The sequence below is a fragment of the Gopherus flavomarginatus genome, chromosome 7 (genome assembly GCF_025201925.1).
Source record: "Gopherus flavomarginatus isolate rGopFla2 chromosome 7, rGopFla2.mat.asm, whole genome shotgun sequence".
Lineage (NCBI taxonomy): Eukaryota > Metazoa > Chordata > Testudines > Testudinidae > Gopherus > Gopherus flavomarginatus.
Genome location: NC_066623.1, coordinates 114065104 through 114091420, shown reverse-complemented (window position 1 = coordinate 114091420; position 26317 = coordinate 114065104). Strand labels below are relative to the sequence as shown.

The 26317-nt window shown below is 59.1% G+C and overlaps 2 protein-coding genes across 2 annotated transcripts in view; one reads left to right on the top strand and one right to left on the bottom strand.

The window, feature by feature from the left end:
- Nucleotides 1-332: 332 nt before the first annotated feature.
- On the bottom strand, nt 333-5218 carry DYNLT4 (dynein light chain Tctex-type 4). The gene is made up of 2 exons (XM_050961263.1): nt 5146-5218; nt 333-1145 (listed from the first exon to the last, which is right to left on the bottom strand). The coding sequence occupies exons 1-2, from the start codon at nt 5190-5192 to the stop codon at nt 416-418; spliced, it is 777 nt and encodes a 258-aa protein (XP_050817220.1). The 5' UTR covers nt 5193-5218; the 3' UTR covers nt 333-415.
- A 3513-nt stretch (nt 5219-8731) lies between these two features.
- BTBD19 (BTB domain containing 19) overlaps nt 8732-26317 on the top strand; it is a 76354-nt gene continuing 58768 nt past the window's right edge. Inside the window, exons 1-2 of the mRNA XM_050961235.1 lie at nt 8732-8820; nt 20099-20327. Of these exons, the coding sequence (XP_050817192.1) occupies nt 8732-8820; nt 20099-20327 (318 nt within the window). The remainder of the gene's footprint in view (nt 8821-20098; nt 20328-26317) is intronic.

The window sequence follows — 26317 nt, the reverse complement described above, 5'->3', positions numbered from 1 at the left end:
ATCTGAGCTTTCCTGTCTCTGCGAAGGAGCAGAACGTCCCCACTCCCCCGGCTTTGCCTGCCTGGTCAGTGCACATGCTGAGCTCTCCCTCTGTGTCGTACAGCGCCTGGCACAGGGGCCCTGTGCTCAGCTGGGCCTTTATCTGGTACATCAGTCCCCATTGCAACCCCCTGAGGGTGAGTGAAACCTAGAGAGCAGCCCATTCTCTGCTGACTCAGGCCCCCCCACACCAGCAAAGCACAAAGGCCAGGCTTCCTTGTGCTGCTGGCCAGCCCCACAGCTGGTTGAGAAAACACGTGAGTTAACACAAGCCCCAAAGGTCAGGGCAGGCTTCTCTTTATTTCTGGCTGGGCCTCTCCTGCCGTGCCGGTGGTGGAGTGGAGAACTCCACTCCTGGCAGGTGCTGGCCCAGGTGCTACTCGAAGTACAGCCCGTGCACCGTGGCCACGGCAAAGAGGGAGGCATTGACGAAGGTGGCGGAGGCGACGCTGTCGTTCTCTGGGTCCCAGAGGCAGCGGCTGGCCACCTGCAGGCTCTGCTGGCCCTGCTGGCCCAGGAAGACATTACAGACCAGCTTGTAGCGGGGTGGGGTGAGGTCCTTCAGGCGGCTGCGGATGAGCTCAGACAGGCTCTGGGCCAGCTGCCCACTTGTCAACGGGTTGTACTTGGCATCCCCCAGGTAACGGGTGAGGGTGGATTCCAGTGCCTGCTGGGCCCGGCAGGCGTTGAATTTGCAGCCTTCGTCTGGCCGGGTCTTGTAGGTGTTCTCATACTGCGTCTCCCGGATGGGCTGGAAGAGGGGGAGCCCCGAGAAGCTCACCCGCCCGCTGTGCATCCAGGGGCCGATGGAGAGGCGCCTCCCTCCCATTGCCATGGAGACAGAGTTTCTTCGGCTGGTGAAGGGGGCATTGGTGATGCTCATGACGGAGCTCCTCCGGGAGTGCAGGGAGGGCGGCTTCCCCTCCTCTATGCTCTTCAGCCGCATCAGGGGCCTGGGCGGGTTGTCCACCGAGTGAGATCTGCGGTGGGTGGACAGCGAGCCCGCCCTCAGGCGTGTGGCCTCTGGGTTCTCTGATGCTACCGCCTGGTTGAACTGGGACAGTGCTAGCGGCTTGCCTGCCATGTCCCCGGGGTGACACCTGGGTCTGGGCAAAGAGAAGAGCCGTGCTGTCAGGTTACTCCACTTCCACCACCCACCCAGCTCGCTGCCCACCTGGGCGATGGCAGGCAGGACCCCGGGCCTAAAGCCTTCCTGTAACGGTGCTGGAAATGGCATTGTCCTGTTATGGTCAAGGAGCTTCCAATACCAAATGGGGACGGGGACCTGGGTGGACCTGGTACTGACAACCATTGGAACAAGGGGCCATCTCCCTGGTGCAGCGAGACCTCGAAGCATGTTCCATAGCCCTGGAATGTCTTAGCAAAGTGTCTGGGGCCATCAGCAAGCCTGAGCGAGTGGCTCCTGCTTCCAACCCGCATAGCGCAGGAACCCTGGCACCAGAGCTGCCTCCCGCTAAGTGCCCTGGCCTCCGCTACGTGCGTTCCCTGGGAATCGCTCTCCGTGCTGCTCTGGGGATAACGCTCACAAAAGCCAGGAAGGTCCGAGTTAATTCATAGACACATCAGGCAACTCCTCAGCCCCTGTAGCTTTAGCTTGTTATCTCAAGGCAGTTTCTATTCTGGTTCGCTCGTATTTACACTGCCCCCAAGTCGCTGCATTCCACGGCGAGCCAAACGTCTCCGGAGAGACCCAGGCAAGAGGAGCCAGTGTGAGTGCTCCCAGGGGCTGGTACGTTTGACAGGCCGCTTGGTGGGAGGATGGCCAAGAGCTGATCCCCTTTCACTTTGGGAGACGTGTACAGAACAGCTGTGCCAAGGGCAGTGAAGACAAGGGCCTCCAAGAAAGGACAATAACTCAGTCAAAGGGATGTAACTAAGGTCTGGAGGATGGTCCCGTTGCATGTGACTAGGGCATTTTAAATGGAGCGCCAGCTCCCTTGGCTTTGACAAGAGATTTCCTATTTTAGACTCCTCAGGCCCATCACCATGGTATCTGGTGCCTTTGTGACTGAAAACCTATGAAATGGAAGCCGGAAAACTGGCGTGGACAGAACAAGCCCTGACCCAACATTCTCTCTCCTTACGTGGAGGGGGGTGGGAGTCTGGCTAGCTTGCCCCTGGGGTTTCATTGTCACGGATGCTGCTGCACCTCTCAACTTCTGCCCAGAGTCAAGAAGCAGAAGTGCCAAGGAGGGAGGCTGACTTTCTGGGCTGTTCCGACCTCGCTGGATACGGGAAGTCTCTCACCCTTACGCCAGGTGGCAGGAGAGTTGGACTAAGGAGTGGATCCTCTGGGGCCTGAGCTGGACCATGCCCAAGACCTTCACTGAAATACACCCATCACCCTCTTGTTGTTAACACTCCTCTCCCAGTTTTCAGTGCCATTCACCGTTACCGACGTGGGTTGTCCAGCAGAGATGGGCACGTTTGGGGGTTTTCCCTCTTTAAATGCACTAATAAGAAACAACTTCCAGCCAGAGACGCACAGGAGCCAGGAAGGACGTTCCTCTGGGGTCAATGCACACATATTCTCTAGTGCTTTGTTCAGCTGAGTTTTAACCTGGCCCATGCAAAGAGCATGCTCATTTCTGGGGGGCGACATTGAGAGAATATGTAGCCACTAAAGCGCGCCTGCTTCATCTTTCCAAGGGGCAGGAGTCTCCCTGCCCTTTGAGTCAGTTGCAAATGCCCTGGATATAAAGGCAGAGACCACAGCCTTGCAGTGCGCCTGGTTCATGGGGTCGGGGAGCAGGTGAGTACAAGCCACCAGGCTGTGTCTACACTGGTGGCGAGATTCCTAGCCCCAGGAGACAAACTCGCCCTAGCTGTCCTGGAGCTACCCATGGGGTCTCAGTGCATTTTCACTTGGGGCGGCTAGCCTTGCCCACGGCTCACCACGGCCCATCCTGCCGAGCCTGCTCACTCTCACCCTACTTGGGTTGGGTGCCCCACCTCCAGCTCTGAGTATGGATGTAGGCTGGGACCCAGGTGGGATCTCCCAGTGCCTGATACTCCACTGGCAAATTCAGCGGGAGCTTCACTGTTGACTCCAACGGGTGCCAGCTCACGTCCCTTATGCATGGGGGCGGGTGGGCATTCACAGTCCCGGAAGGCTCAGTTACTCTAGGCAATGCAGTGGGAACAAATAAATAACCAGGACACCTCGCTGCCCGTGTCCCATCTGCGCTGGGGCATTTTCACAGAAAACGAGGATCCATCTGCATGCAGGCGAGTTACAATGGAAGCCAGGGCAATGTTATTTCTGAGCTTCACTGTCATTTGCTTTTTCTTTGCAATGACTAGAAAATAAACGAGCCTGCAATTAATAATGGATCCTTCACTTGGAAACAGCCCAAATGCAGTGGGCCAGGGTGGGGCGAAAGGAATTTGTGGTGTCACTTCAGCAGGCAAGTCTCCGGCATGACCTGACCTGGCAGTGCCACCCGCTCCGACGGGGCTGCGGGATTGCGGGCAGGGTCACCTTCCCCTGGATCTGTGAGTGGAGATATCCCAGGGAAGAGTGTTAATGCCCATTATCTCGCCAGCACTTGCACTGGCTTGCTGTGCACTCCCTGGAGGCCCCTGCCCCTGCCTGCTGGCTTAATAATTCCCCCCACTGCGGTAAATCATTGGCCCGTTTGATGTGACAGTTCAATGCAAGAGTCTTCAAAAGGGTGGGGGCAGGGCAGACAGGGCTGGGCAGGCTCCAATCCGGACTGTGTTGCCTGTGCAATTTCTCTGAAGTCCTGGGTTTTCCCCTTCTTTCTCTCCTGAATTTTGTGGCGTTTTAGGCAGCAAGGTTTGCTTGCTACAAGGCAAGGCCAGGCTGTCCCATTCCCTCCTCTGGCAGGGGCTGACAGGTCACCTACCCCCACCTCCAGCCCTGACTCCCAGGCCCTAATCCTGGGATCGGATTCCAGCAGGCACCCTCCTGTGCCCAGACCTGACCCGCGTAGATCTAATGGCAGGACTGGGGCCTCGGTTTGAGGTGAGATGCAGGTTTACTTACCATTTTTTTCTTTTTAAAGGAGCAGCAGGCCCCGGAGGGAGCCGGTACCAGCCCTTGCCATGTGCCGGGGGTACCGCTGTCTTGTACCCTGACCCATGTCACGTGTCCAGGGCTGGCAGCCAAGGAAGTTCCACCTTCCTTCCCAGCACGCAGGGCTGTTGTTACAGGCCCCTCCTTACTCACCACTTGACTTTGGCCCTCCCCCACATCAGGACACTCCCTCACCTCTCTGCCATAGACCTAAATATCCACTAGTGCCAGCATGTCCCTGGCCCCTCTCCTTGCCCAGCCCTAGCAGAGAGCAGGAACCTGGGAGTCCCACTTCACCCCAGACGCCTTTTTCCTCCCTCGTTGCTTTGGCCAACAGTGTCAGAAGGGGTGAGTAGACACAAAGGCCTCGATTTCCAGAGGACCAGGGCTTTAGGGGGTCTCAAGCCAGGCACCCAAAACCAGGGCTCACTTTAGGTAGCTCTTGTCCCTGGTCTCCAAGTCCCCTGCCGCTCTCGGGAATGGATCCTGGCCTCGACCCTGCTTCTAATCAGAGCCGTATTCCTCTCTCAATCACGTCCTGCCCTGGCTATCATAGCACCTTTCATGCTTTCCTTTATCTCCACTAGCTGCACTTCAGAGACTTCGGGATGCCACGGCCCCACTGATCTCTGGCTCGGAGGACCTGGACCCTCTCACGCCAGCCTCCATGAGAATTCAATTCAGAATTGCGCGGCCTGGTTTGCAAAGCTTCCCAGGACTAGTGCCTCCCAGGCATCACCCGGTGCATCCTCCCAGACATCGTCCCCACGCATCCTTCCTGCTTGCTCACCCTGCCCTTTGAATCTCCACGGTGCTTTGTCCTGCAGCCCCTCTGCCCTCCCTCACTGCATCCCCTGACCTCGGTCCTCTCCGATGCTCCTGGCTTCCTCCAACCTGCCCAGTCACATCCATCCATCTACCTGGTCACATCCATGCCACTGCTCCCACCCACTCAGTCCAGTCTCAGCCCTCTCCTCTTGCCCCACCATGACTCTCCTGAGCTGGAGTCATTGCCTGGCCATTGATTTCTTCACCGCCAGACCTACCTTTCCCCGTCAGCTCCTGTGTGACTTTCCAGGAGGGGCTGGGACATTGTGTAGTAGGGACGCTGCCCACAAATGACAGGCATTGTGTTTATTTTGTAGTGAAACATTCGGTGTTGCTATGTGACTCTGCAATCCTTTGGCCCTCACGCAGAATAGCTTTAACTCTTCACTGCCCGGTACCGGGAGCTCTCCTCTGCATTCTGCCGAACACACATGTTCTCTCTTTGGGGATTCATTTAAGAAAGTGACAAACCCCAACACCAAATCTATATCTGTCTAGCTACCTAGTCTAGCTACTTAGGTCTCCCCCCTCCCTGTAGCACTGAGTGTGTGAACAAACTGCCCTGAACACAGGGAGTGACTGCGTGTGTAAACGCTAAAGAACCGATTCTTCTGGTGTATGATTGTTTTGTGGCCTGTATCTAGCTAGCTGCATCCTGATCAGCATTTGAGAGGGAAGCTATCACCTCCCGCTTTGCCCTCTGATTTAGACTTTGTACAAACAAGCCTTGTACAACACCTAAAGGCCTGTAGAAATGTTTCTATTAGTTAAAAAAAAATCTGAGCCAAGTAGATATTTTTAAATGTATAACTGCTCCCTGAAGTGTTTGCAACCCAACAGTGCACTCCCAGAACCCTGAGAACAGTGACCGGGATTTCATTCTCTTTTATTGGCCAAAAAAAGTGACACGCAGGGTGACCAAACAGCAGAACTAGAGAAAAGCTCAATGGGTTTCTAAAATTCTTTCCTCTTTGATAATCTGAAGTGTTGTTTGTGACCCAGGGAAGGACACGTGTTACTGAGGTGTGCTATCAAGCAGAGTGTGTCCCTTTAATTATTAGTTATAATTTGTATTCCCATAGCACATCGGCGCTCTTGTCACAGACCAGAACCCCACTGCACTAGGTGCTGTTCACACTAGCCCAGAACACAAGTGGTTCCTCTTGAATAGGGGCAGCCTCAGGCAGCATGTCTTACACTTCCTCACGTGGCCAAGGCGCCCATCACAGAGCCCGTGAGCAGGCAAATCTAGGACCATGCGGCAGGAGCTCCTCCCCTGGCACAGTTCACTCAGTCCAGCGTTCTGCTTCCTGAAGTTGCAGAACAGAAGAATACACCATCCAGCCCACTGTCCTGCCTTCAACATGGGTCAGAGCTGGATGGTTTGAAGGAAGACAGGGCCGCCTCTCATGCCATGATTCACCTCATTGTGAGATTTCCTCCTGTCCCCTCACTGGCGATTATCTTCTGCCCTGAAGCATGAAGTTTGATCACCCTCATGCTTCCAGCCTAGCTTGTATTGGTGATGATTTGTTCGTTTAATGCACTAAACCAGTGAGGAGAGGAGTGAATGGCCTTGTGGGCTCACTCTCACCTCACGTAATTATAGGGCTCTGATCACCGTAGCTGACAGAAGGCTCAAGGTGGACTCTGCTCTTGCCTGCAGTGGGTCACTGAATTCAGACCTGAACCAAAGACTGGAGATGAGGGAGAGAGGGGAAAGGAACAAATCCAAATTTCAAGCAATCTGGGTTCCTACAGACACCCCAAAGGGGGTACCCCCCATAATCATGTCTTTGTTTCTCACTAGGGTGGCAGCACGTTTCAAGGGTAAGATGAATGGGGCGGGTCACACCTACTTGGAGTGACTGTTTCAGGTTGTCTGCAGACTCAGGCAGGTGTCAGTTACAGTCAGGTCACATGTCAAATATTTCTTTGCAGCCATGAGGGTGGGGAACAATTTTTTTTCTAGTGAATGCTGAGATTCTTATCTGGACACGAGGCACCAGGAGTTGGCACGAGCCTGAAGTGCTTTCGCCTTCCTCCAGCCCTGCTTTGGTGTGGACAGACTTCTGTGAACAGGAGAGTTCTGCACCAGGACCGGTCTGATCTCTTCCCTCCAGATGTTCAACAGAGCAGCCCCCTGCCCCTAAGGGTCACAGCCCAGGCACCGCTCGTTCCTGAGGGCACAGTCTGAGGGCAGGTGGCAGGGTCACAGCTCATTGAGGCCCCAGCTGGCTCCTTCCAGCCTATCCCACTGACCATCAGTGTTGGCACTGCATCACCTGGGTCGGTCGTGTCCCCTGCAAAGGAGCGCTGCACCCGGGAGCCACGGGTGTGCTAGTGGCAATCCAGGGCCTCTGCCAGGCTGCCGGGCATTTGCTGAAAGGGAGGGGGAACAGGTGTGCTCCTGGTGGGATGCCACATGGGAAGGCTGGCGAGGACGAGGGGTGGCTGCAATGCTCCTTTGCCATGTCAGCCCCCACTGGGACTCACTGCTGACACGCCGAAGCAGCGTCAGGAGACAGGGAGCTGCATTGCTACAGGGGTGGCCCCAGCCCTTGGAGTGGTGCGAGGAAGCGCCCAGCAGCGTGGCCTCGGTTCCAGGGTCGGGCGTGCGTGAACGTGGGCTTGGGTGCAGGATGGCAGCTGGGCTGCCTTTCGCATTAGCAGTACCTGCAGCGACTCAAGGCCGGTCGTCGCAAGGCTGCTTTCTCTGCCACATGGCCCCTGGCTCCTTACAGCTCACCCCCCAGATGGCACAAAAAGATCCTTCGTCCAAGCAGCTGCACCCCCGCTCTCCCTCCATCGTCCGGCCGCAAGGGGACTGGCAAAGCTCAGTGGCTGCCTCAGTTCCAGCTTCTCGGGGACAAAACCCAGGCAGGGGAGGCTGGAGACAGAGCTTTAGTGTTGAGCGCGGGCCCCTCTGCTGTAGCACTGCGGGCTATTGCTAGCCAAGAGGGGCACAGGCCTGGCGTATGTAGACTTCCTCTGGGCTTTCAAGGACTCCCATGAGAACACCCCACCACTTCCTGAAGCACCGGGATCTCCCCTGGAGGCCTGGCCCCGCTCCAAGCACTGGCCCAGAGAATGCCACAGTGAAGGTGCATGCCCATGCACCCACGCATGCTGTCTGTGACCCTGGCTGTGACTTTGCCCTACTTTTGGGAGCTAAGAGTCTGCAGGGCCCCTGGAAGTGCCAGCAGCTATCCAGCCGGCCTGAACGATGGGTGGGGCTCCATAGCTTCACCCCAGGAGCTGGCCGCGGACCAGCCCTTCAGTTCCAAGGCTGAGCAACTGCTGAGCTCAGAGACCGTGGCTGGCTCTGGCAAGATGCTGGGGGGTGTGATTTTCCAGCTGTTTTCCCGTCACCCTCCAGCTGGCCCCCGCCGCGTGATTATCAGCCCCTGCAGAATGCCTGTCTCGCCGCTTCCACTCCCCTCTGCTTTGCTGCCTTTCCTCGGCTTGGACCCCGGGCCATCTGGCTGCCTCGCTCTAGACTCTGACCCTGCTCCTCTTGGTTCAGGCTCACGGGTTTCCCACACACCCCGTCGGCAGCCGCTGGATTTTTGGAGCTGGGCAGCTGCCGGTTTCCTTAGTGATGAGTTCTGTTGCTCGCAGCAGGGGCCTCCTCCCCGTCTCTGGCCTTGCTCCCTCCTGTTCCTGCCAGCTCTCGGCAAGGCGCTGAGCGAGATAGTGACCCGCAGGCCGGGGCAGCCCTGGCTGAGGCTGAACTTGGCAGGCTCTCTCTGCCACACGCTCAGCCCAGCTCCCTCCCGCCTGCCTTGGTCGCCACCCCAGGCCATGGCCTGCGCCAGCTCAGCCGTCGTGGAGGGGGACGCGGCTGCCTTCGCCGCAGCCATCAGGAGCCTCATCAACAACCCGCAGTTCAGGTGAGCTGGGCCAGGGGAGCGGCTGGGCTAGGCCGGGAAAATGCCTGGGCACAGAGGCTACGGCTGCTACTGAGGGTGGGCACTTACCTGTCCCAGAAATCTACCCTATGGAAACTCAGCCACCCTCCCTCTGCCCCCACTGCCAGAGTGTGTGGGGGCACAGCCCTCTGCCCAGCATCATTCCTGAGGGCCTCTGTGCTTCCTGTCCTAAACCTTTGTGCAGCGTTGCTGTGGGCTGTGAAGTGGTTGCCGTGTCTCATCCCAGAGATGGCTGCATTCCTGTGCTTTACAAAGTGCTCTGTGTGGGGCGGTTGAGAATTTCAGAGCAGCCTAGAAGGTTTAGACACGTATCTAAACATGTGTTGAGGTCCCCTAGGCTGCTTTGAAAATCTCCATCTCTGTCCATGTATGTTTGCAAAGCTCACTGGGCTCCGTCAGAATGAATGGTGCTCTGTGAATGCAACACAGAAGGTGTTTGACTTGGTTGCCACGCAGTGTCTGAGGACCCTCAGCTTTATGCTTAAAACAAGCGTGATCATCTATAAGCTCCTAGCACTCTCACGAATAGCTGTCCCTGCCGCTGCCGACAGCAAGCCCGCGGGATAGGGTAGCTGTAGTTACATTGGCCCCCACGCTAAGAATATTATGCAAACTTTTGTAATTTCAATTCACTTCCTGAGAACCATTTGACAAGCCCGTGTGCGGAACTGGCTGGCACTGAGGGCTGATTTCGCCAACCTAGGGACAACCCTGCGCTCTGATGCAAGCAAGTAACCCACTGAAATCCATTCGAGGGGGAGGGGATGGGGCCGTGGGTGGGGGGTCTGTTAGCTGAGCCACCGACAGTTCTTTATTCTGGGAGAAGTCTGCAGGGCCCATCTGAGCACTGAAACTGAGGGGAGGGTGGAAGTCCTTGTGGCAGACAATGCAGGATCTGATACGGAACTCATAAATGCACCAGACCCCAGACTTCCACCCTCTGGCTCCCCTTCCACAGTCTTGGAGCCGCTTCGCCCAGTCTGAAGCGTCACGCTGTTCTCTTGGATCTGAGAGCTGATACCATCACCTCCATTTTGTTGGCGAGACCGTCAACCGGATGAACTGAGCTGTTGCCTGAAGAGGAGACATCCCCTGGAAAATCCGCCAGCGGCGTTGCTCCTGGCCGGAGAGCAGGCTGGAATGCAGCTACCGGCCCCGCCCTGCCAGCTCAGTGCGTGCTCACCACTGACTGGTTAGGGCACTTGCTGTCTGCTAGCCATGCTGGGGAGAGTTCACAGAGGAACCAGGGGCCTGGGATGGCCACTGAGAGAACCCGGCGTGAGGAAGGTGTGCGCTGCCACTGCTCTTTTTGTTCCCTTCCTGTGAAATGGGAACCGCCTGCTTGACGAGGGGGCTGAGGCTGTGGCTGGCTGGTGAGCGTGGGAAGCCAGTCACATGCCCACGGCTGTTTCTTTTGAGGAACTTAATGCCCCGTGAACTCCAGCCACATTGCCTTGACTCAGGCCTAGTCTACACTAGACAGTTAGGTCAGTTGGGGGAGGATGAAAAATCTACACCCCTGAGCAGCGCCATTAAGCCGATCTAAGTCCCCGTGTAGACAGCGCTACATCCTTCCGTTGATCTAGCTACTGCCTCTCGGCGAGGTGAGGGACCTCTGTTGGTGGGAGGGGCCAGGACAAGCTGTGATGAACTGGGAACTTTCTTCATGTTTTGTATGAGTACTGTGTGTCCCTCAGTTTCCCCAATGTGTTGCATAAATATCTAGCTGGTGGGACAGAGGTGCATGATCATTGCAGAACCCCTAGTGGGTAGCTGCCAGCACCCAGACAATGGCCGGACACTCTGTATCCTGGCAACTGATGGCCGGGGCCCATCCTCGGCAAGCAGCCAGCCGAAGGAGTTGGAGAACAAAGAAAGACATGGAGGCCAGGTGACCAGTTTGCCTGGGAAAGAGACAAAGGATGGAGGAGGGGCAACTGGGCATGACTAGGGTTGGGCTGCTGGAAGCGAGGCGGTCTCCTGGATTGGGACTCGGGGGGAGAGCCTAGGGCTCTGGATCTCTCCCAAGATGGACTTTGCTGAACCTTCCTGATTCCTGTGACAGCAAGAACTGTTCTGCGCTGTGTTCCAGACAACTGACACCTCTTCTGTTTCACATGCTGGCCGATAGTCGCTTCAGTCTGGGGTGCAGAGCCCTGTGGGGGCAGGGCCGCCCAGAGGATTCTGGGGGCCTGCGGCCATTGGCGGCAGGCGGCTCCGGTGGACCTCCCACAGGCGTGCCTGCGGAGGGTCCGCTGGTCCCATGGCTCCAGTGGAGCATCCGCAGCCATGCCTGCGGGAGGTCCACTGGAGCCGCGGGACCGGTAAGCGGCAGGGCGCCCCCCGTGTGTCGAAATTCTAGAGCCGGCCCTGTTCGGCGGCAGGGGGGCCTTCCGTTCCGGGACCCGCCGCCGAAGTGCCCCGAAGACCCGTGGCGGGGGCCCTCCGCTGGCGAATTACCGCCGAAGCGGGACCCGCCGCCGAAGTGCAGCCCGCTCTTCGGTGGCAATTTTGTGGCGGGGGATCCCTGCCGCGGGTCTTCGGGACACTTCGGCGGTGGGTCCCGGAACGGAGCTGAATTAACGCTGAAGACCGGGTTGCACTTCAGTGGCAGGTCCCGCTTCGGCGGTAATTCGCTGGTGGGGGGTCCTTCCCCCCGGAGCAGAAGGATCCCCCCGCCGGCAAAGACCAGGAGCGGAAGAAACTCGGGGGCCCAGCCCCGCAAGTTTTCCGGGCCCCCTGGAGCAAGTGAAGGACCCCGCTCCAGGGGCCCCGAAAAACTCTCTTGGGGGCCACGCTGACTAACCTGGCCGCCTGGAGTCTGGCCAGCCACCCCCTTGTCCGCAGGCCTTGCCAGCCCCATACTGGGTCACTGCTCTGTGTGGGGTCCCTGGACCCCCCCTTCTGCTGTGGGGCAGAGGTTGAGCATCAGTGTCTGTACTAGACCCCGGAGGCCCTGCGTGGAGCCAAACCCATAAATACAGTTGCCCCCACTCACCATTGGATAGCTCATGCCTCGTCTCAGCATCGGGCCTGAGTATGCCTGCCTCCCGGCCATTATCTATTTGTGAAGAGTCGCGGGTATAGCCAGTGCTGCCCTCCCGCCAGCTGGGTCCTTCCTCCCAAGCCAGCTGGCTCTGGGGCCTGTGGCACACCAGAGCTGGGAGCTGGGCAACAGATCAGTGAGGCATAGGGGCCTTGGACAGTCCCAGCCTGGCGGTGTGATGCAGTAACCAGGGCGCACAAGGAGGGCATCTCATTCCCCAGGTGCAGTTAGCCGGAGAACCGCTCAGCCCCAGCGCCGCTGCAGCTGCTTTGTTCAGTAACTAGAATCCCAGTGACTTGCTCCGACCCGGGGAAATCTGCAGTTCCGGTGAAGGGTGACCAATAAATCGGGCAGGTTTTCAGCACTCTAAAGCTGAGCAGGGAAGGACTTGTCACAAGGCCCAGCTGTGACCTGGGCTGAGGACAGAGCTGGCCCAGCGGGGCAGGAGCGATGTGTATGGCATGCCCCACCCTCGGCTCCTCCCCGCACAGGACTGGCCTCGGACAAGCTAAGCAGCAGCCTTTGCTCCTGGTGGTTTCACCAATTCGTGCAGCAACACGTCACTGAAAGAAACCCAGGAGCAGCTGCTGTTCCGTGTGAGCCCTGGGTTCGTGCCGAAGGGCCTGACCCAAACCTTTCCATTGGCTTCGATCAGGCCCAATGGGGTGCGTGCGAAGTCCCCCCTTTCTTTGAGCCCTGCCTGCGAGCTTTGCCCAGCCTCGCTAGGGGACAGGCCCAGAGAGCCTCCCAACACCCCTAGCACAATTGGCCCATCATCATCTCCCTCGGTGGCAGCTGCAGCGGAGAAGCCCAGGAGCTGAAGAGGCCGCTGGGCGTGAGCAATCCGCTCCCTCTGGGCCCCCGGGCGGGGCAGCGCAGGGCCACTGGCCCAGGCCCTGCCTGCTCTAGGGCTGGAGAAGAGCCTCTCGTTTCTAGAAGCGGAGTGGAGCCGGCGGTGGAGGAGGAAGCTGGAGCTGATGGAAGGAGGCGACGCTCAGGAGCTCCCTTTGTTGAGGCTGCCAAGGGAGAGCAGCTAGCAAGGCGTGCTGGGAAAAGCAACGCCCTCGGCCTGTGCACCGAGCCCCAGAGCGCTGGCTCCAGTGCCTGGCGCTGCTGCTCCTGGAGGCCGGGTGGTGTGAGCAGAAGCAGGGTTTCCTCTCCAGCACTACGCAGGCTTCAGGCGGCTGCCGAAAGCTCAACACCAAACCTGCTGAGCGGGTGGAAAAATGTGGTTAACAGATTTTCTAGCACCTCATCAGCACTTTCATCTGTGGCCCAAGGGGCAGATTTCTAAACGCCCAGGCCTGAGCGCTCGCTTCCCCTGGCTCCTATTCCCACTCGGACCGGGAAGCTCAGGCCTAAATGCCGATGGCACGTAATGGAAGGAGGCAGCTGGAGCAGCCATGCAGGTGATGTGGGACTGTCGGGTCGGTGTCCTGGCTTGGTCCAACCCCAGTCATTACAAACTCAGCCGGCATTGTCCAGTGGCCCTATGTTCTCCACGGCCTGGCCTCAGCTGTTGTGCCATGTTGATGTGCGCTGTTAAAGAAGCTGCTGTGTTTTACCCCAGAGATGGCTGCAGTTTTGAACTCCATGGTGTGAGGCTGGTTTGGGAAGCAGCTTGGGATGAAATGTAACAGGCAGTGATCCCTTCCCCTGCCTTTTGCCGTGTCCTGCAAGGCTCTGCCCTGAGCAGGGGCCGGGCGGTGCCCTTTTGATTCCCAGGGGTTCTCTGTGCTGTGAGGGTCACTTTGATGCTACAACGTGTGAGGGTCTCTCATAGGGGGGAATGGGAAGGCTCAGGCACTGGGATACGGAGCTTGGCCCGTGTTGGTAACTGCTCAGCCAGGCAAAAGCCCTCCGAAGGCTACTCTCCCCTTGCTAAGGATGGATTTACACAGTTCAGCCTAGATCCTCAAGGGTATTTAGGCTCCTAATGCTTGTTGATATCTGGGCCTTCCTCCCTGAGGCAGGCTCATGAAATACACCCTAGGGGCCCAGCTGGCTGCTGTCAGCCGCATTACCTTCTATGGCTGCAGTGCACGTGGTAAAGTGCAGGACGGCACCGGTCGGCCCCATGCATCGGGCACTTGAGAGATCTGGGCTTGATTTCCTGCTCTGCCACAGAGTCCCTGTGTGACCTTGGGAAAGTCCCTTAGTCTCTGCGGCTGAGCTCCCCAGCAGGATGATGGGGGTTGTAATATTAAAGCTACGCTGAAGGTAGTGAGGTGCTCAGAGGTGCCGGGGCTGGATAAGGACACAGCTCAAGCCACTGGCTTGTCTCAGGTGGCCAAAGTTCCTCGGAGGAAGAGTTCCAACGTTCTGAACACTAGACCCGGGGGTCCCATTTCAATGAGTCAGGCGGCTTTTCCCAGCTGCTTGGGGCAGCCTCTGGCTCCCACTGCCCACCAGGCAGAGCCAGGGCTGGCTCTGGGAGAGGAACAGGCTGGGTTGAGTGAGACCGGTCCAGGATTTGCAGTCTGCAGCGGGAGATAGGGACCACACTGCAGTGGCCTTTGCTGGGAGAGCCCAGGCCACTTGGGCTGGAGCTGCCAGAGAGTGTTTGAGGGGGAGGGGTGGACGAGCCCCATTCCTGGGCTCATTTAGACCTGGACTGGGTGACGCAATGGAGAGAAATCCCAGTCTCGTCGAGGAATGCAGCACGCGCTGCCCCTTAGTGCTAACAGGGTGGTTTATTGCCTGAGCATCATCTCTGCATTCCCAGGGCTCTGGCCTGGATCCCACAGGGTTGACTCAGCCTTCCAGCCCCCCTGCTGCTCACTCCCTGTGGCATTTTGGCTGAGTCCTTGAAGCCAAGGTCCTGTCTGCTCTCCATGGGTATTAAAGAGCCCACACTTCAGCAGAGGGTAGCTTTGCCTTGCTGCTCTTGTCCACAGCGCCCGCTCACCACCCTTCCGCTGGTGCTGCGTGATGTGTGCTGGTGGTTGATGTCTTCCACACCAGAGGCGGCTGCATTTCGTTATGGGTGTATCGATCCCGAAGTGCTTTGAGATGGTGAGTGCTCAGGGAATGGCAGGTGTGCTTGTGATGCGCTGGCAGAGAGAGGGCCCCAGCGCTAGCGCTTGGAGATGGCAAACGTCACTAAACACAGAACAGGACCAATGTCCCTTAAAGGGCTCAACCCAAAAGCCAGGTCAGTAGCCTCACCAACCCCTTCAGGCCACAGCCTACACAGGCAGCCTAGCAACATGTCCCGGTGCCCAGCGCACTTGTGCTGGGTCCGCCTGGTGCTTAGGAGATGTGATTTCTGGGCTTGGCTCTGCCACAAACTAGGCCCAGACTTTACTCCTCTCACTTCCATGTAAATCCTCGGTCCCCTTGAGGAGCTGCCCCTCTTCCTTCCCTGCAAAATGGGGCCCATCAAACCCTGCCTTAGCTCACAGAGCTGCTGGGTGGATTGGCCCGTTGCCTGGGTGTGAGACGCCCAGATGCCATGGTGAGGTGGGCACAGGTGGTAGAATTGTCTCCTCCTGTGTGTTGAGAGCAGCGGCAGCCCCCAACCAGCCCGGCCCCACTGTGCCACCAGGCGGGCGTTGGCAGCAGCACCCACCTGCTGGCGTCCTGGGAGAATGGGAGGTTGGAGGCGTTTACCCGCTGTGGAATTATTTGTCAGCATTTCTGGTTCTAGCCCAGCTGCCTGACTCAAGGGTCATGAGTCAAAGGAGGTGAAAAGCAGATTTGTGATTCTCAGCAGCCGGACTTTCCATTCCCTGCTGCACGGAGTGAAAACCCCTCCGTGCAGGCGAGGGGCCCACGGCACTTTCCTTTTCAGTTCTGACTCCACACTGGTGTGGGGCCCGTAGTTTTATGAATCTTCCAGAGGAAGTGGTTTACCTGCCCTACATGGAGTTTTGAACCAAACAAACAAACAATAGCAGCCATGCAAACAATGAGAATCCTCAGCACTTCCCGAACCGCTGGGGGGTAGGCAAGGGGAATCTCCATTAGCTGTTAGCAGTACAGGGCCCATGACACTCAGTTGGGCAGTTGAGTCCAGCCAGTAGAAGGCAGTGTGTGTGTGTGTGTGCAAGGACATACCCACCCCAGTGGGATGTAACCCCACCCCCATGGTGTGACTGGTGTTTGTGGGGGGAGGCGAGGTGGAAGGGTGAAGGCTGCACGTCCTGGAGTAGGTTTGCTCAGGCACGTGCAGGGAGGCAGCACCCAGATGGCTGAGCCTGGCAGGGGGCGGAGGAGGGATTACTGGGAAGGAGCAGCCGTGAGGGGCCACATGCTGGGCTCTTCTGCCTCCATTAGGCTCTGCATGGGAGGATGGGGGTCAGAGGCACTCTGATTGGAGGATGGGGGGTTAGGGGTACATTGCATGGTGGACAGGGATATTCTGCCTGGGGGATGGGGAGTCGGGGTACTCTGTGTAGGGAATTGGGGGTACTCTGAGTGGGGGAAGGGGGTACTCTGTGTAGGGGAAGGGGGTACTCTGTGTAGGGGATTGGGGGTACTCTGAGTGGGGGAAGGGGGTACTCTGTGTAGGGGATTGGGGGTACTCTGCGTGGGGGAAAGGGGTACTCTGTGTAGGGGATTGGGGGTACTCTGAGTGGGGGAAGGGGGTACTCTGTGTAGGGGAAGGGGGTACTCTGTGTAGGGGATTGGGGGTACTCTGCGTGGGGGAAGGGGGTACTCTGCATAGGGGATTGCGGGTACTCTGCGTGGGGGAAGGGGGTACTCTGCGTAGGGGATTGGGGGTACTCTGCGTGGGGGAAGGGGGTACTCTGTGTAGGGGATTGGGGGTACTCTGCGTGGGGGAAGGGGGTATTCTGCGTAGGGGATTGGGGGTACTCTGCGTGGGGGAAGGGGGTACTCTGCATAGGGGATTGCGGGTACTCTGCGTGGGGGAAGGGGGTACTCTGCGTAGGGGATTGCGGGTACTCTGCGTGGGGGAAGGGGGTACTCTGCGTAGGGGATTGCGGGTACTCTGCGTGGGGGAAGGGGGTACTCTGTGTAGGGGATTGGGGGTACTCTGAGTGGGGGAAGGGGGTACTCTGCGTAGGGGATTGGGGGTACTCTGCGTGGGGGAAGGGGGTACTCTGTGTAGGGGATTGGGGGTACTCTGCGTGGGGGAAGGGGGTACTCTGCATAGGGGATTGCGGGTACTCTGCGTGGGGGAAGGGGGTACTCTGTGTAGGGGATTGGGGTACTCTGCGTGGGGGAAGGGGGTACTCTGTGTAGGGGATTGGGGTACTCTGCGTGGGGGAAGGGGGTACTCTGTGTAGGGGATTGGGGGTACTCTGTGTGGGGGAAGGGGGTACTCTGTGTAGGGGATTGGGGGTACTCTGCGTGGGGGAAGGGGGTACTCTGCATAGGGGATTGCGGGTACTCTGCGTGGGGGAAGGGGGTACTCTGTGTAGGGGATTGGGGGTACTCTGTGTGGGGGAAGGGGATACTCTGTGTAGGGGATTGGGGGTACTCTGTGTGGGGGAAGGGGGTACTCTGTGTAGGGGATTGGGGGTACTCTGCGTGGGGGAAGGGGGTACTCTGCATAGGGGATTGCGGGTACTCTGCGTGGGGGAAGGGGGTACTCTGTGTAGGGGATTGGGGGTACTCTGCACGAGGGAAGGGGGTACTCTATGAGAGTAGGGGGTACTCTGCACGAGGGAAGGGGGTACTCTGCGTGGGGGAAGGGGGTACTCTGTGTAGGGGATTGGGGGTACTCTGTGTGGGGGAAAGGGGTACTCTGTAGGGGATTGGGGGTACTCTGCATGGGGGAAGGGGGTACGCTGCATAGGGGATTGCGGGTACTCTGCGTGGGGGAAGGGGGTACTCTGTGTAGGGGATTGGGGGTACTCTGTGTGGGGGAAGGGGATACTCTGTGTAGGGGATTGGGGGTACTCTGTGTGGGGGGAAGGGGGTACTCTGCATAGGGGATTGGGGGTACTCTGTGTGGGGGAAGGGGGTACTCTGCATAGGGGATTGCGGGTACTCTGCGTGGGGGAAGGGGGTACTCTGTGTAGGGGATTGGGGGTACTCTGCGTGGGGGAAAGGGGTACTCTGTAGGGGATTGGGGGTACTCTGCGTGGGGGAAGAGGGTACTCTGTGTAGGGGATTGGGGTACTCTGTGTGGGGGAAGGGGGTACTCTGTGTAGGGGATTGGGGGTACTCTGCGTGGGGGAAGAGGGTACTCTGTGTAGGGGATTGGGGTACTCTGTATGAGAGTAGGGGGTACTCTGCACGGGGGAAGGGGGTACTCTGTATGAGAACAGGGGGTACTCTGTGTGGGGGAAGGGGGTACTCTGTATGAGAGCAGGGGGTACTCTGTGTGGGGGAAGGGGGTACTCTGTATGAGAGCAGGGGGTACTCTGCGTGGGGGAAGAGGGTACTCTGTATGAGAGTAGGGGGTACTCTGCATGGGGGATGGGAGTCAGGACACTGCGTGGGGGAAGAGGGTACTCTGTATGCGAACAGGGGGTACTCTGTGTGGGGGAAGGGGGTACTCTGTATGAGAGCAGGGGGTACTCTGCGTGGGGGAAGGGGGTACTCTGTATGGGAGCAGGGGGTTTCTGTGTGGGGGAAGGGGTACTCTGTATGAGAAGAGGGGGTACTCTGCGTGGGGGAAAGGGGTACTCTGTGTAGGGGATTGGGGGTACTCTGTGTGGGGGAAGGGGGTACTCTGTATGAGAGCAGGGGGTACTCTGCGTGGGGGAAGGGGGTACTCTGTATGAGAGCAGGGGGTACTCTGTGTGGGGGAAGGGGTACTCTGTATGAGAGCAGGGGGTACTCTGAATGGGGGATGTGTTACCTGCACTCTTTAGGGCACCCCACCTTTTCCCAATTCGTGGGGCTCCAAGCGAAAAGCACTTCCCCTTTCCGAATTCATAGGGCTCTGGTGTTTGCTCCTTCTGCAGGTGTGCAGGACCTTTTACCAAGGAAAGAGACTTCCACAGTGATATCCTGCCCCTCTAGTTGCTAGCAGTCGCCGCGCAGAACGCCCAGTGCCACGCTCCCCAGCCCAGATCCCGCAGGCGGACTTTCCGTCGGCCAGGCAGGGTTGGTCTTGTCTGGGCCCTACTTGCTGCACGTCACGGTGCAGAGGAGTCTGAACAGCTCTGGGCTGAGGCTGAGTCTTGGGAGTGAGTTCTTCTGCCAGCTCTTCTGCTCTTCCCAGCTGGTCTCCTTCTTGGACCCCCATTTATATAGTGAAACCTGACTCCTGCTTAGCTAGACCTTAACCAGTCATTATACTGAACTGGATCTGACCAATCCTAACCTGTTGTAATATAGCTCTCTGACCCATTGTAGCCCACTCCCCTCACTTACTGACCCCTGGCACAATGAATTGTACAGCAGACAAACAATTAAAGACCCAGGCAGACACCATACAGGTAACCAAGAGGGAAGTGGGGACCACAATGAAGGGAGGGAGGATTTCACACCCACAGCTATTGAGAAGTGAGCTCTTGCCAGGCAGGATGCTGTCAAACTAAGTTTTCTTTAACCATCTTAAGATCTGTTTCTTCATCTGGTGATAGTGGGGGCCATTGGGACGAGGTCTCCTTCATAACAGCCGGATCTGACATTGTTTTAATGTCAATTAGATGGAATGTGAGGCTGTGACTTCCTGCTTCTCAGCTAATGGCTGCTGCTTGGCTGCAGACCAAGGCCTTATCTTTACAATTGAGGATTGGGGGTACTCTTCATGGGGATGAGGGTTTAGTGGGTGTGTTGCAAGGGGAGTGGCGGTAGAGGTACTCTGTATGGGGGATGGGGATAGTCTGCATGGGGATGGGGTCAGGGGTACTCTGTATGGGGGATGGGGATTAGGGGTACTCTGTATGGGGAGTCAGGGGATGGGGGTCAAGGTTACTCTGTATGGGGGTCGGGGGTACTCTGTAGGGAGGTTGGGGGATGGGGGTCAGGGTTACTCTGTACGTGGGGGCAGGGGTACTCTGTATGGGGGTCAGGGGTACTCTGCATGGGGGTCGGGGATACTCTGTATGGGGGATGGGGGTCAGGGTTACTCTGTATGTGGGGGCAGGGGTACTCTGTATGGGGGTTGGGCGTCAGGGGTACTCTGCATGGGGAGTGGCAGTAGAGGTACTCGGTATGGGGTACTCTGTATGGGGGTCGGTGTACTCTGCATGGGGCACTCAGGCAGCGGCCGCCCTGTTGCAATCCCCACTCCTCATGGCGTGGCTTGGCCTGTCTCCGTCTCCACAGCGACGTGACGTTCGTGGTGGGCAGAGAGAGGCAGGAGGTGTTCGCTCATCGCTGCATCCTCGCCTGCCGCTGCCAGGCCTTCCAGGGGATGCTCAGCCAGCCCCAGACGGGTGCCCAGGAGCCGTGGCCCCCCCAGACCCCATTGGTCCTCAGCCATGTGCAGCCCGAGGTCTTCTTGGCCGTCCTCGAGTTCCTATACACCAACAGTGTGACCCTCAACAGCCTCACCGTGAGTGCCGCATGCTGCCCCGGGGCCGGGCGCCGTGGGAAGGGCAGGGGTGGGTCAGCCGCAATGACAAGGGACCCCAAACCGAGCTGCAGGGAGGGAATGCGGGACAATACATGGGGATGGCGCATGTCTCATCCCCCTCTAGCAGCTGGGCCACAGAGAGGATTATAGCCTACTGCTGCTGCCCCTGAAGGGATCTAGTCCTTTAGCTCAAGTGGTAGAGAGCTGTGCCACAAGTCCTGGGTTCAAACCCAGCCCATGCAGGGGAAGGTACATGGGCTGTGGCTCAGAGTGTAGTTAGAATCTGCGGTGCCGGATCCAGACAGCGCCACTGCCTGATGGGAGCTATGGCTGCATCTGCCCCGCTCAGCTCCCCCAGCCTTGCCTGGCTGAGGGGAGAGGGAGGAGTCCCCGGCCCAGGCACGGTTAGCTGGGGCAGGGCCGGCTTTAGGAAGCGTGGGGCCCAATTCGAACATTTTCGGTGGGGCCCTGGCAGGGATGACTAAAAAAAAAAAAAAAATGTAAACAAAAAAAGCCTTTTATTTCTTCCATGTATTATTTACTTTCCATAACTATATAAATAATACAATTATATATTATGTACATTGCATCATATATGCTGTTGATTGGCTATTAATGACTGTTGTTTCACATGTGTGGGTCCCCGCCACTCCCTGGGGGTGTGCACGTGTGTGGGTCCCAGCTGCTTCCTGCCCCCCTCATTGAAGCAGGTGTGCAGGTTACTGCCCTGGGAACTGCAGGGCAGCAGTGGACATGGGGCTGGTTGGAGGCAGGGCAGGGGCTGACTGGAGGTAGGGTCTGGCTGCAGGCAGGGCAAGGGGTGTGGGGCTGGCTGGAGACAGGGGGGTTTGTGGTGGGCTGGCTTCAGGCAGGGCCACAGGGGGATGCAGCAGGGGTTGAGAGGGCTGGAGACAGAGGAGTGCGGAACTGGCTGGCTTTAGGCAGGGGAGTGCAGCAGGGATTGGCTGGAGACAGGGCAGGGGGTGCGGGGCTGGGTGTGGGCAGGGCGGGCAGGGTGTGCAGGGCTGGTGCGGTCAGGGCTGTGTGTGGGGCTGGCTGGCTTTGAGCAGGGCCACAGAGGTGTATGGCAGGGGTTGGCTGGAGACAGGGCAGGGAGTTTGGCAGGGGCTGGCTGGAGACAGAACAGGGGGTTTGGCAGGGGCTGGCTGTGGGCACGGGGTACAGAGCTGGCTGCAGGCGGGGGGGCAGGACTGGTGCAGGCAGGGCAGGGGGTGCAGCAGAGGCAGCTGGAGCCCCCACCCTTTAAATAGCCCCCAAGGCTCCCACTATCCCAGGGCTCTGGGGGTTATTCAAAGGGCCTGGGGCTCCCCTGCTTCTACCCCCCCCAGACCTTTTAAATAGCCATGGGAGCCCTGGAGACTACATGGGGGTGGAGAGGCTCCGGTGGCTATTTAAAGGACTGGGGTGGCAGAGGCAGCTGGAGCCCCGGCCCTTTAAATAGCCCCCGGAGCCCCCGCTATCCCAGGGCTTTGGGAGCTATTTAAAGGGCCCACAGCTCCAGCCGGGAGAGCAGGGCTGCAGGGTAGGTCTTGCACTCCGGCTGGGGCTCCAGCCGGGGCCTCGGGGCGGCTTGCCCCGCTCTGGCCGGGGCTCCAGCCGGGGTTGCGGGGCTTGCCCCGCTCCGGCCGGGGCTCCGGCCGGGAGAGCGGGGTTGCAGCGCAGCTTGCCCCGCTCCGGCCAGGGCTCCAGCAGGGACTGCGGGGCTGCGGGGTTTGCTGCGCTCCGGCCGGGGCTCCAGCCAGGGTTGCGGGGCTTGCCGCGCTCTGGCCGGGGCTCCAGCAGGGACCGCGGGGCTGCGGGGCTTGCTGTGCTCTGGCCGGGGCTCCAGCAGGGACCGCGGGGCTGCGGGGCTTGCCGCGCTCCAGCTGGGGCTCCAGCAGGGACCGCGGGGCTGCGGGGCTTGCCGCGCTCCAGCCAGGGCTCCAGCAGGGACCGCGGGGCTGCGGGACTTGCCGCGCTCTGGCCGGGGCTCCAGCAGGGACCGCGGGGCTGCGGGGCTTGCCGCGCTCCGGCCGGGGCTCCAGCAGGGACCGCGGGGCTGCGGGACTTGCCGCGCTCCAGCCGGGGCTCCAGCAGGGACCATGGGGCTGCGGGACTTGCTGCGCTCCGGCTGGGGCTCCAGCAGGGACCACGGGGCTTGCCGCGCTCCGGCCGGGGCTCCAGCAGGGACCGCGGGGCTACGGGACTTGCCGCACTCCGGCCGGGGCTCCAGCAGGGAACGCGGGGCTGCGGGGCTTGCTGCGCTCCGGCCGGGGCTCCAGCAGGGACCGCGGGGCTACGGGACTTGCCGCGCTCCGGCCGGGGCTCCAGCAGGGACCATGGGGCTGCGGGACTTGCCGTGCTCCGGCCGGGGCTCCAGCAGGGACCATGGGGCTGCGGGACTTGCCGCGCTCCGGCCGGGGCTCCAGCAGGAACCATGGGGCTGCGGGACTTGCCGCGCTCCGGCCGGGGCTCCAGCAGGGACCGCGGGGCTGCGGGGCTTGCCGTGCTCCGGCCGGGGCTCCAGCTGGGAGAGCCGGGCTGTGGGGCAGCCGTGCTCCCACCGGCGCTTTGGTCAGGGGAGCGGGGCCATGGAAGACCCCGGAGCAGACCGCAGCTAGGGTAAGTAAAAAAAGTTTAAAAGGCGCTTAAGGCACGGGGCCCGATTCCAGGGAATCGGCTGAATCGGCCTAAAGCCGGCCCTGAGCTGGGGGCTGCAGGAAGAGGCCGGCATGGGGTGGAGTGCTGGGCTTGTCCCAGCCCCCGCTCTACCAGCTTTGTAATCCTCCATACCCCTCAGAACGGGGGCTGTGGCGCCCACCGCGGGGCTAAGGGGAAAGGGGGGACGGCATTGGCGGCTGCTTGCTTCAGGCTATGTTTAGAGCAGTGTCCCTCGCGCCCCTCCCCCCAATGCAGCACCAGAACAGGGTGCGAATCACCTGGTTCAGAGAACTAAGATAAACTCAGCCCAAGGAAAAGGGAACTGCCCTCGGGAAAACCCTGCCAGCCGGGGGCATCCCAGCCATCGCCCTGCCCAGGGGCAGAGTCACCCGGGGAATTCAGCCCTTTCTCTCCCACGCTCTCCTCACCACGCTCCTTGCTCAGGCACCCCCCCACCTCCTGGCCTCATGCACTGACCTGCTGAGCCTTGGCTGGGGGCATCCGAGCCCCCCGGCAGCCGTGGAAAGGCCCAGGAGCGCAGGTCAGCCCCGGTGATCACCTTATGTTCCTGCAGTAAAATGTGCCGAGGCCGGATTTTAACCTCCCCGCCAGCCCCAAACTGAGCGCCCATGGTGAAGAGGAAGGGCCCCAGAACTCAGCGGGGAGTGTGGGCACAGCCAGGGCCTTTCCCTGGTCCCCGACGGCCCTGTAAGGTGGATCCTGGGCTATGTAGGAATCAGGAGGTCCCTGTCCCTTGACCCACTCTCGCGGCAGAGCATGAGGCAAGTCCAAAGCCAGCTGGGGGGAGGGGAAGCGCCCCTCAGTATTAACACCACTTGGCCATTTGCACAGCCATTGCACGGCCATCCTCATGTCCCCCCACCCGTGGATCTAGGCAGCTGCAGGGCGGGCGGGGCAGCCTGGCAGCAGCCCCAGTAAAGCATCATGGTTCCCCCTCTGGCTGATGCCACAGTGGCGCTGGGGGAGTTTAGGGGAGTCCCCTCTTAGCCACAGGGCAGAGCTGGTGACCCAGGGGCTGGAGGTTGTTGCAGCCCAGAGCCGGATGTGACATCCCCCGGGTCCAAGCCAGACTAATGAGTAGCTGTGTTCCCCTGCCCTCGAACCCGGGGTGCCCTTTACATGGCCGTGCTGCTGTCGCCTCCAGTGCTAGCCTGCTCACAGATTGCTGCCCACAGCCCCGGCGGGGTGCGAACTGCAGCTGGGGACACCCACACACCCTCGGTCTGGGAGTTCCCCCAGAAACAAATGTCCTGCACTGGCCAATGCCAACTCGCAAAGGTCAGTGAGCTCATCGAGGGACATACGGCACAGAGTCCGTTCCCTCCCACAGACTTTCCCAAACCCTTCACACCGGATGAGATCAAATGAGTTGATTAACTCCGAAGAGGGAGATTTGACGTGGATGCGCAGCACGAGGCATAACAGTCAGAAGTGGCTGCAAGAGCAATACCGATAAAACCCAGCTCACGCCTGACACAACGACCCAGGTTCCATTCAAAGCAAGCTCTCTCGCCCCACCCCTCAGCAGCTTTCCGGCCCGGTCCCTGCCCCAGCCCAACAGGTGTCTGCACTGCCAGAGACAGAGCGAATGGCAGGGAAACTCGGGGGCATCTGCCCTCCTTTTTATAGTCCCCCCTCCCCTAGCTTTGAGAAGCAGCTCCAGCTGGGAGCGTGGCAACAGGCAAACTGCAGGGATGGGCACCTCAGGCTGTTTCTTTGCTAGGATGGAGATTTTTTGCCCTGCCAATGAATGGCCACTTAGCAGGCGATGGCCCGTGTGACCTTGTGCACGCCTGGCTAAGGCGCCAGCTTGCCCTCTATCTGAAGAACGGGTCTGGCAGATCCCTAGGCTCGGAACATCAGTGGCTATTAGCCAAGATGGGCAGGGATGGTGTCCCTAGCCTCTGTTTGCCAGAAGCTGGGACTGGGTGACAGGGGATGGATCACTTGATGATTGCCTGTTCTGTTCATTCCCTTTGGGGCACCTGGCATTGGCCACTGTCAGCAAACAGGAGACTGGGCTAGATGGACCTTTGGGCTGACCTAGTGTGCCTGTTTCCTCTGAGGGGATCAAAAGCCAAACAGTGGACATACGTGACCTGATGAAGCCTCTCAGCACACCTGTGAGGCAGTGGGGAAACTAAAGCACGGAGAAGGTTGAGCTAGGAATAGCACCAAAGAGCCCTGACTTGCATCCCCGATGCCTACTGCCAGTCTGCAGCCTTCTGGGCTAGGCCCACTCCTTGCTGGGGTCATGTTATCCTGCAGTGATCCCGGCAGGGAGATAGTGGTTCCCAGCCTGGGGACACTCGCTGGTGGCTGCAGAGAGCTGGCTGGTCACACGGGGCTGGCTCTTCCTCCTGGCTTCCAGCTGTTACTCGCACTTGCAGAACTAAAAATATGCCCACTCCTTTATCTTCCTGTGGAAGCAGCTGCTGCAGTACCCCTGTGACTGGCAGGGCAAATGGCAGAGGAAGGGGCAATCTCTTTGTTAGGGTTCGGTTCATTAATTAATCAAGAAAAGAGCAATAGTAAAACTAATGGCAAGAATCACTGCATTGAAAGGAGCTGTCTGGCATGTGCATTTGCAGTTACCTTTAACTGGGGTGTAGCCCTTTCGCCAGGGAAGCCCTGGCTGCTTCTCCTTGGACGCACCAGTGCTTCTTATGAGAGGCCCAGGGTTAGGGAGCAGAACCTGTCTAAGCCAGGAATCTCCGGCCAAGGGAAGAAATGATACCCAGGCCATCCATCACTGCAGCTGTCGGTATCCGCTGCCTGAGTGAAATACCATTGCCAGGAGCAAAAACAAAATGCTCAACGTTCAGTGACATCGGTAAGATCCTAGGCATGAGGGAGGGTTTGGTCTGGTATGTCCCAGCTAGTCCATCTCCTGCACTGTCCCACCCAGTGTCTGGTCCTGCCCAGCCTGCTGCCCAGCCATGAGTTGTGTCCTGGGCTGGGGACCCAGCATCCTCACTCTGGTGCTGCATCGCACCATAAAGACACGGATGTCCCAGCACTTGTCTGACATGCTCAGAAGAAGGTGGCAGCCCAGCTCCAGGCAGCAGTGAGGAAATAATCCCACTGGGAGAGCGAGCAGGAGGCTGGGGGTGTCATCCAGGAGAGGATGTCTCACCGCCTTGCAGACCCATTGCCCCTGCTACATAGGTCCCTCCCTTTGCACTCTTTAGGCTGGAGAGGATGACAGGAAATTGCAAACCAGCTGGAGGCTGGATAATAGCCCTGCCAAGGCTCGTGGGGCCCCTTTCAGCCACTGTCTTCACAGC

Coding starts and splice junctions, on each gene's coding strand:
- DYNLT4 (XM_050961263.1), bottom strand. CDS start 5,192: ATGTCCCAGCCCCTCCTGGAAAGTCACACAGGAGCTGACGGGGAAAG. Junction 1,146..5,145: donor ACAGGAGCTGACGGGGAAAG/GTAGGTCTGGCG, acceptor CTCTTTGCCCAG/ACCCAGGTGTCACCCCGGGG.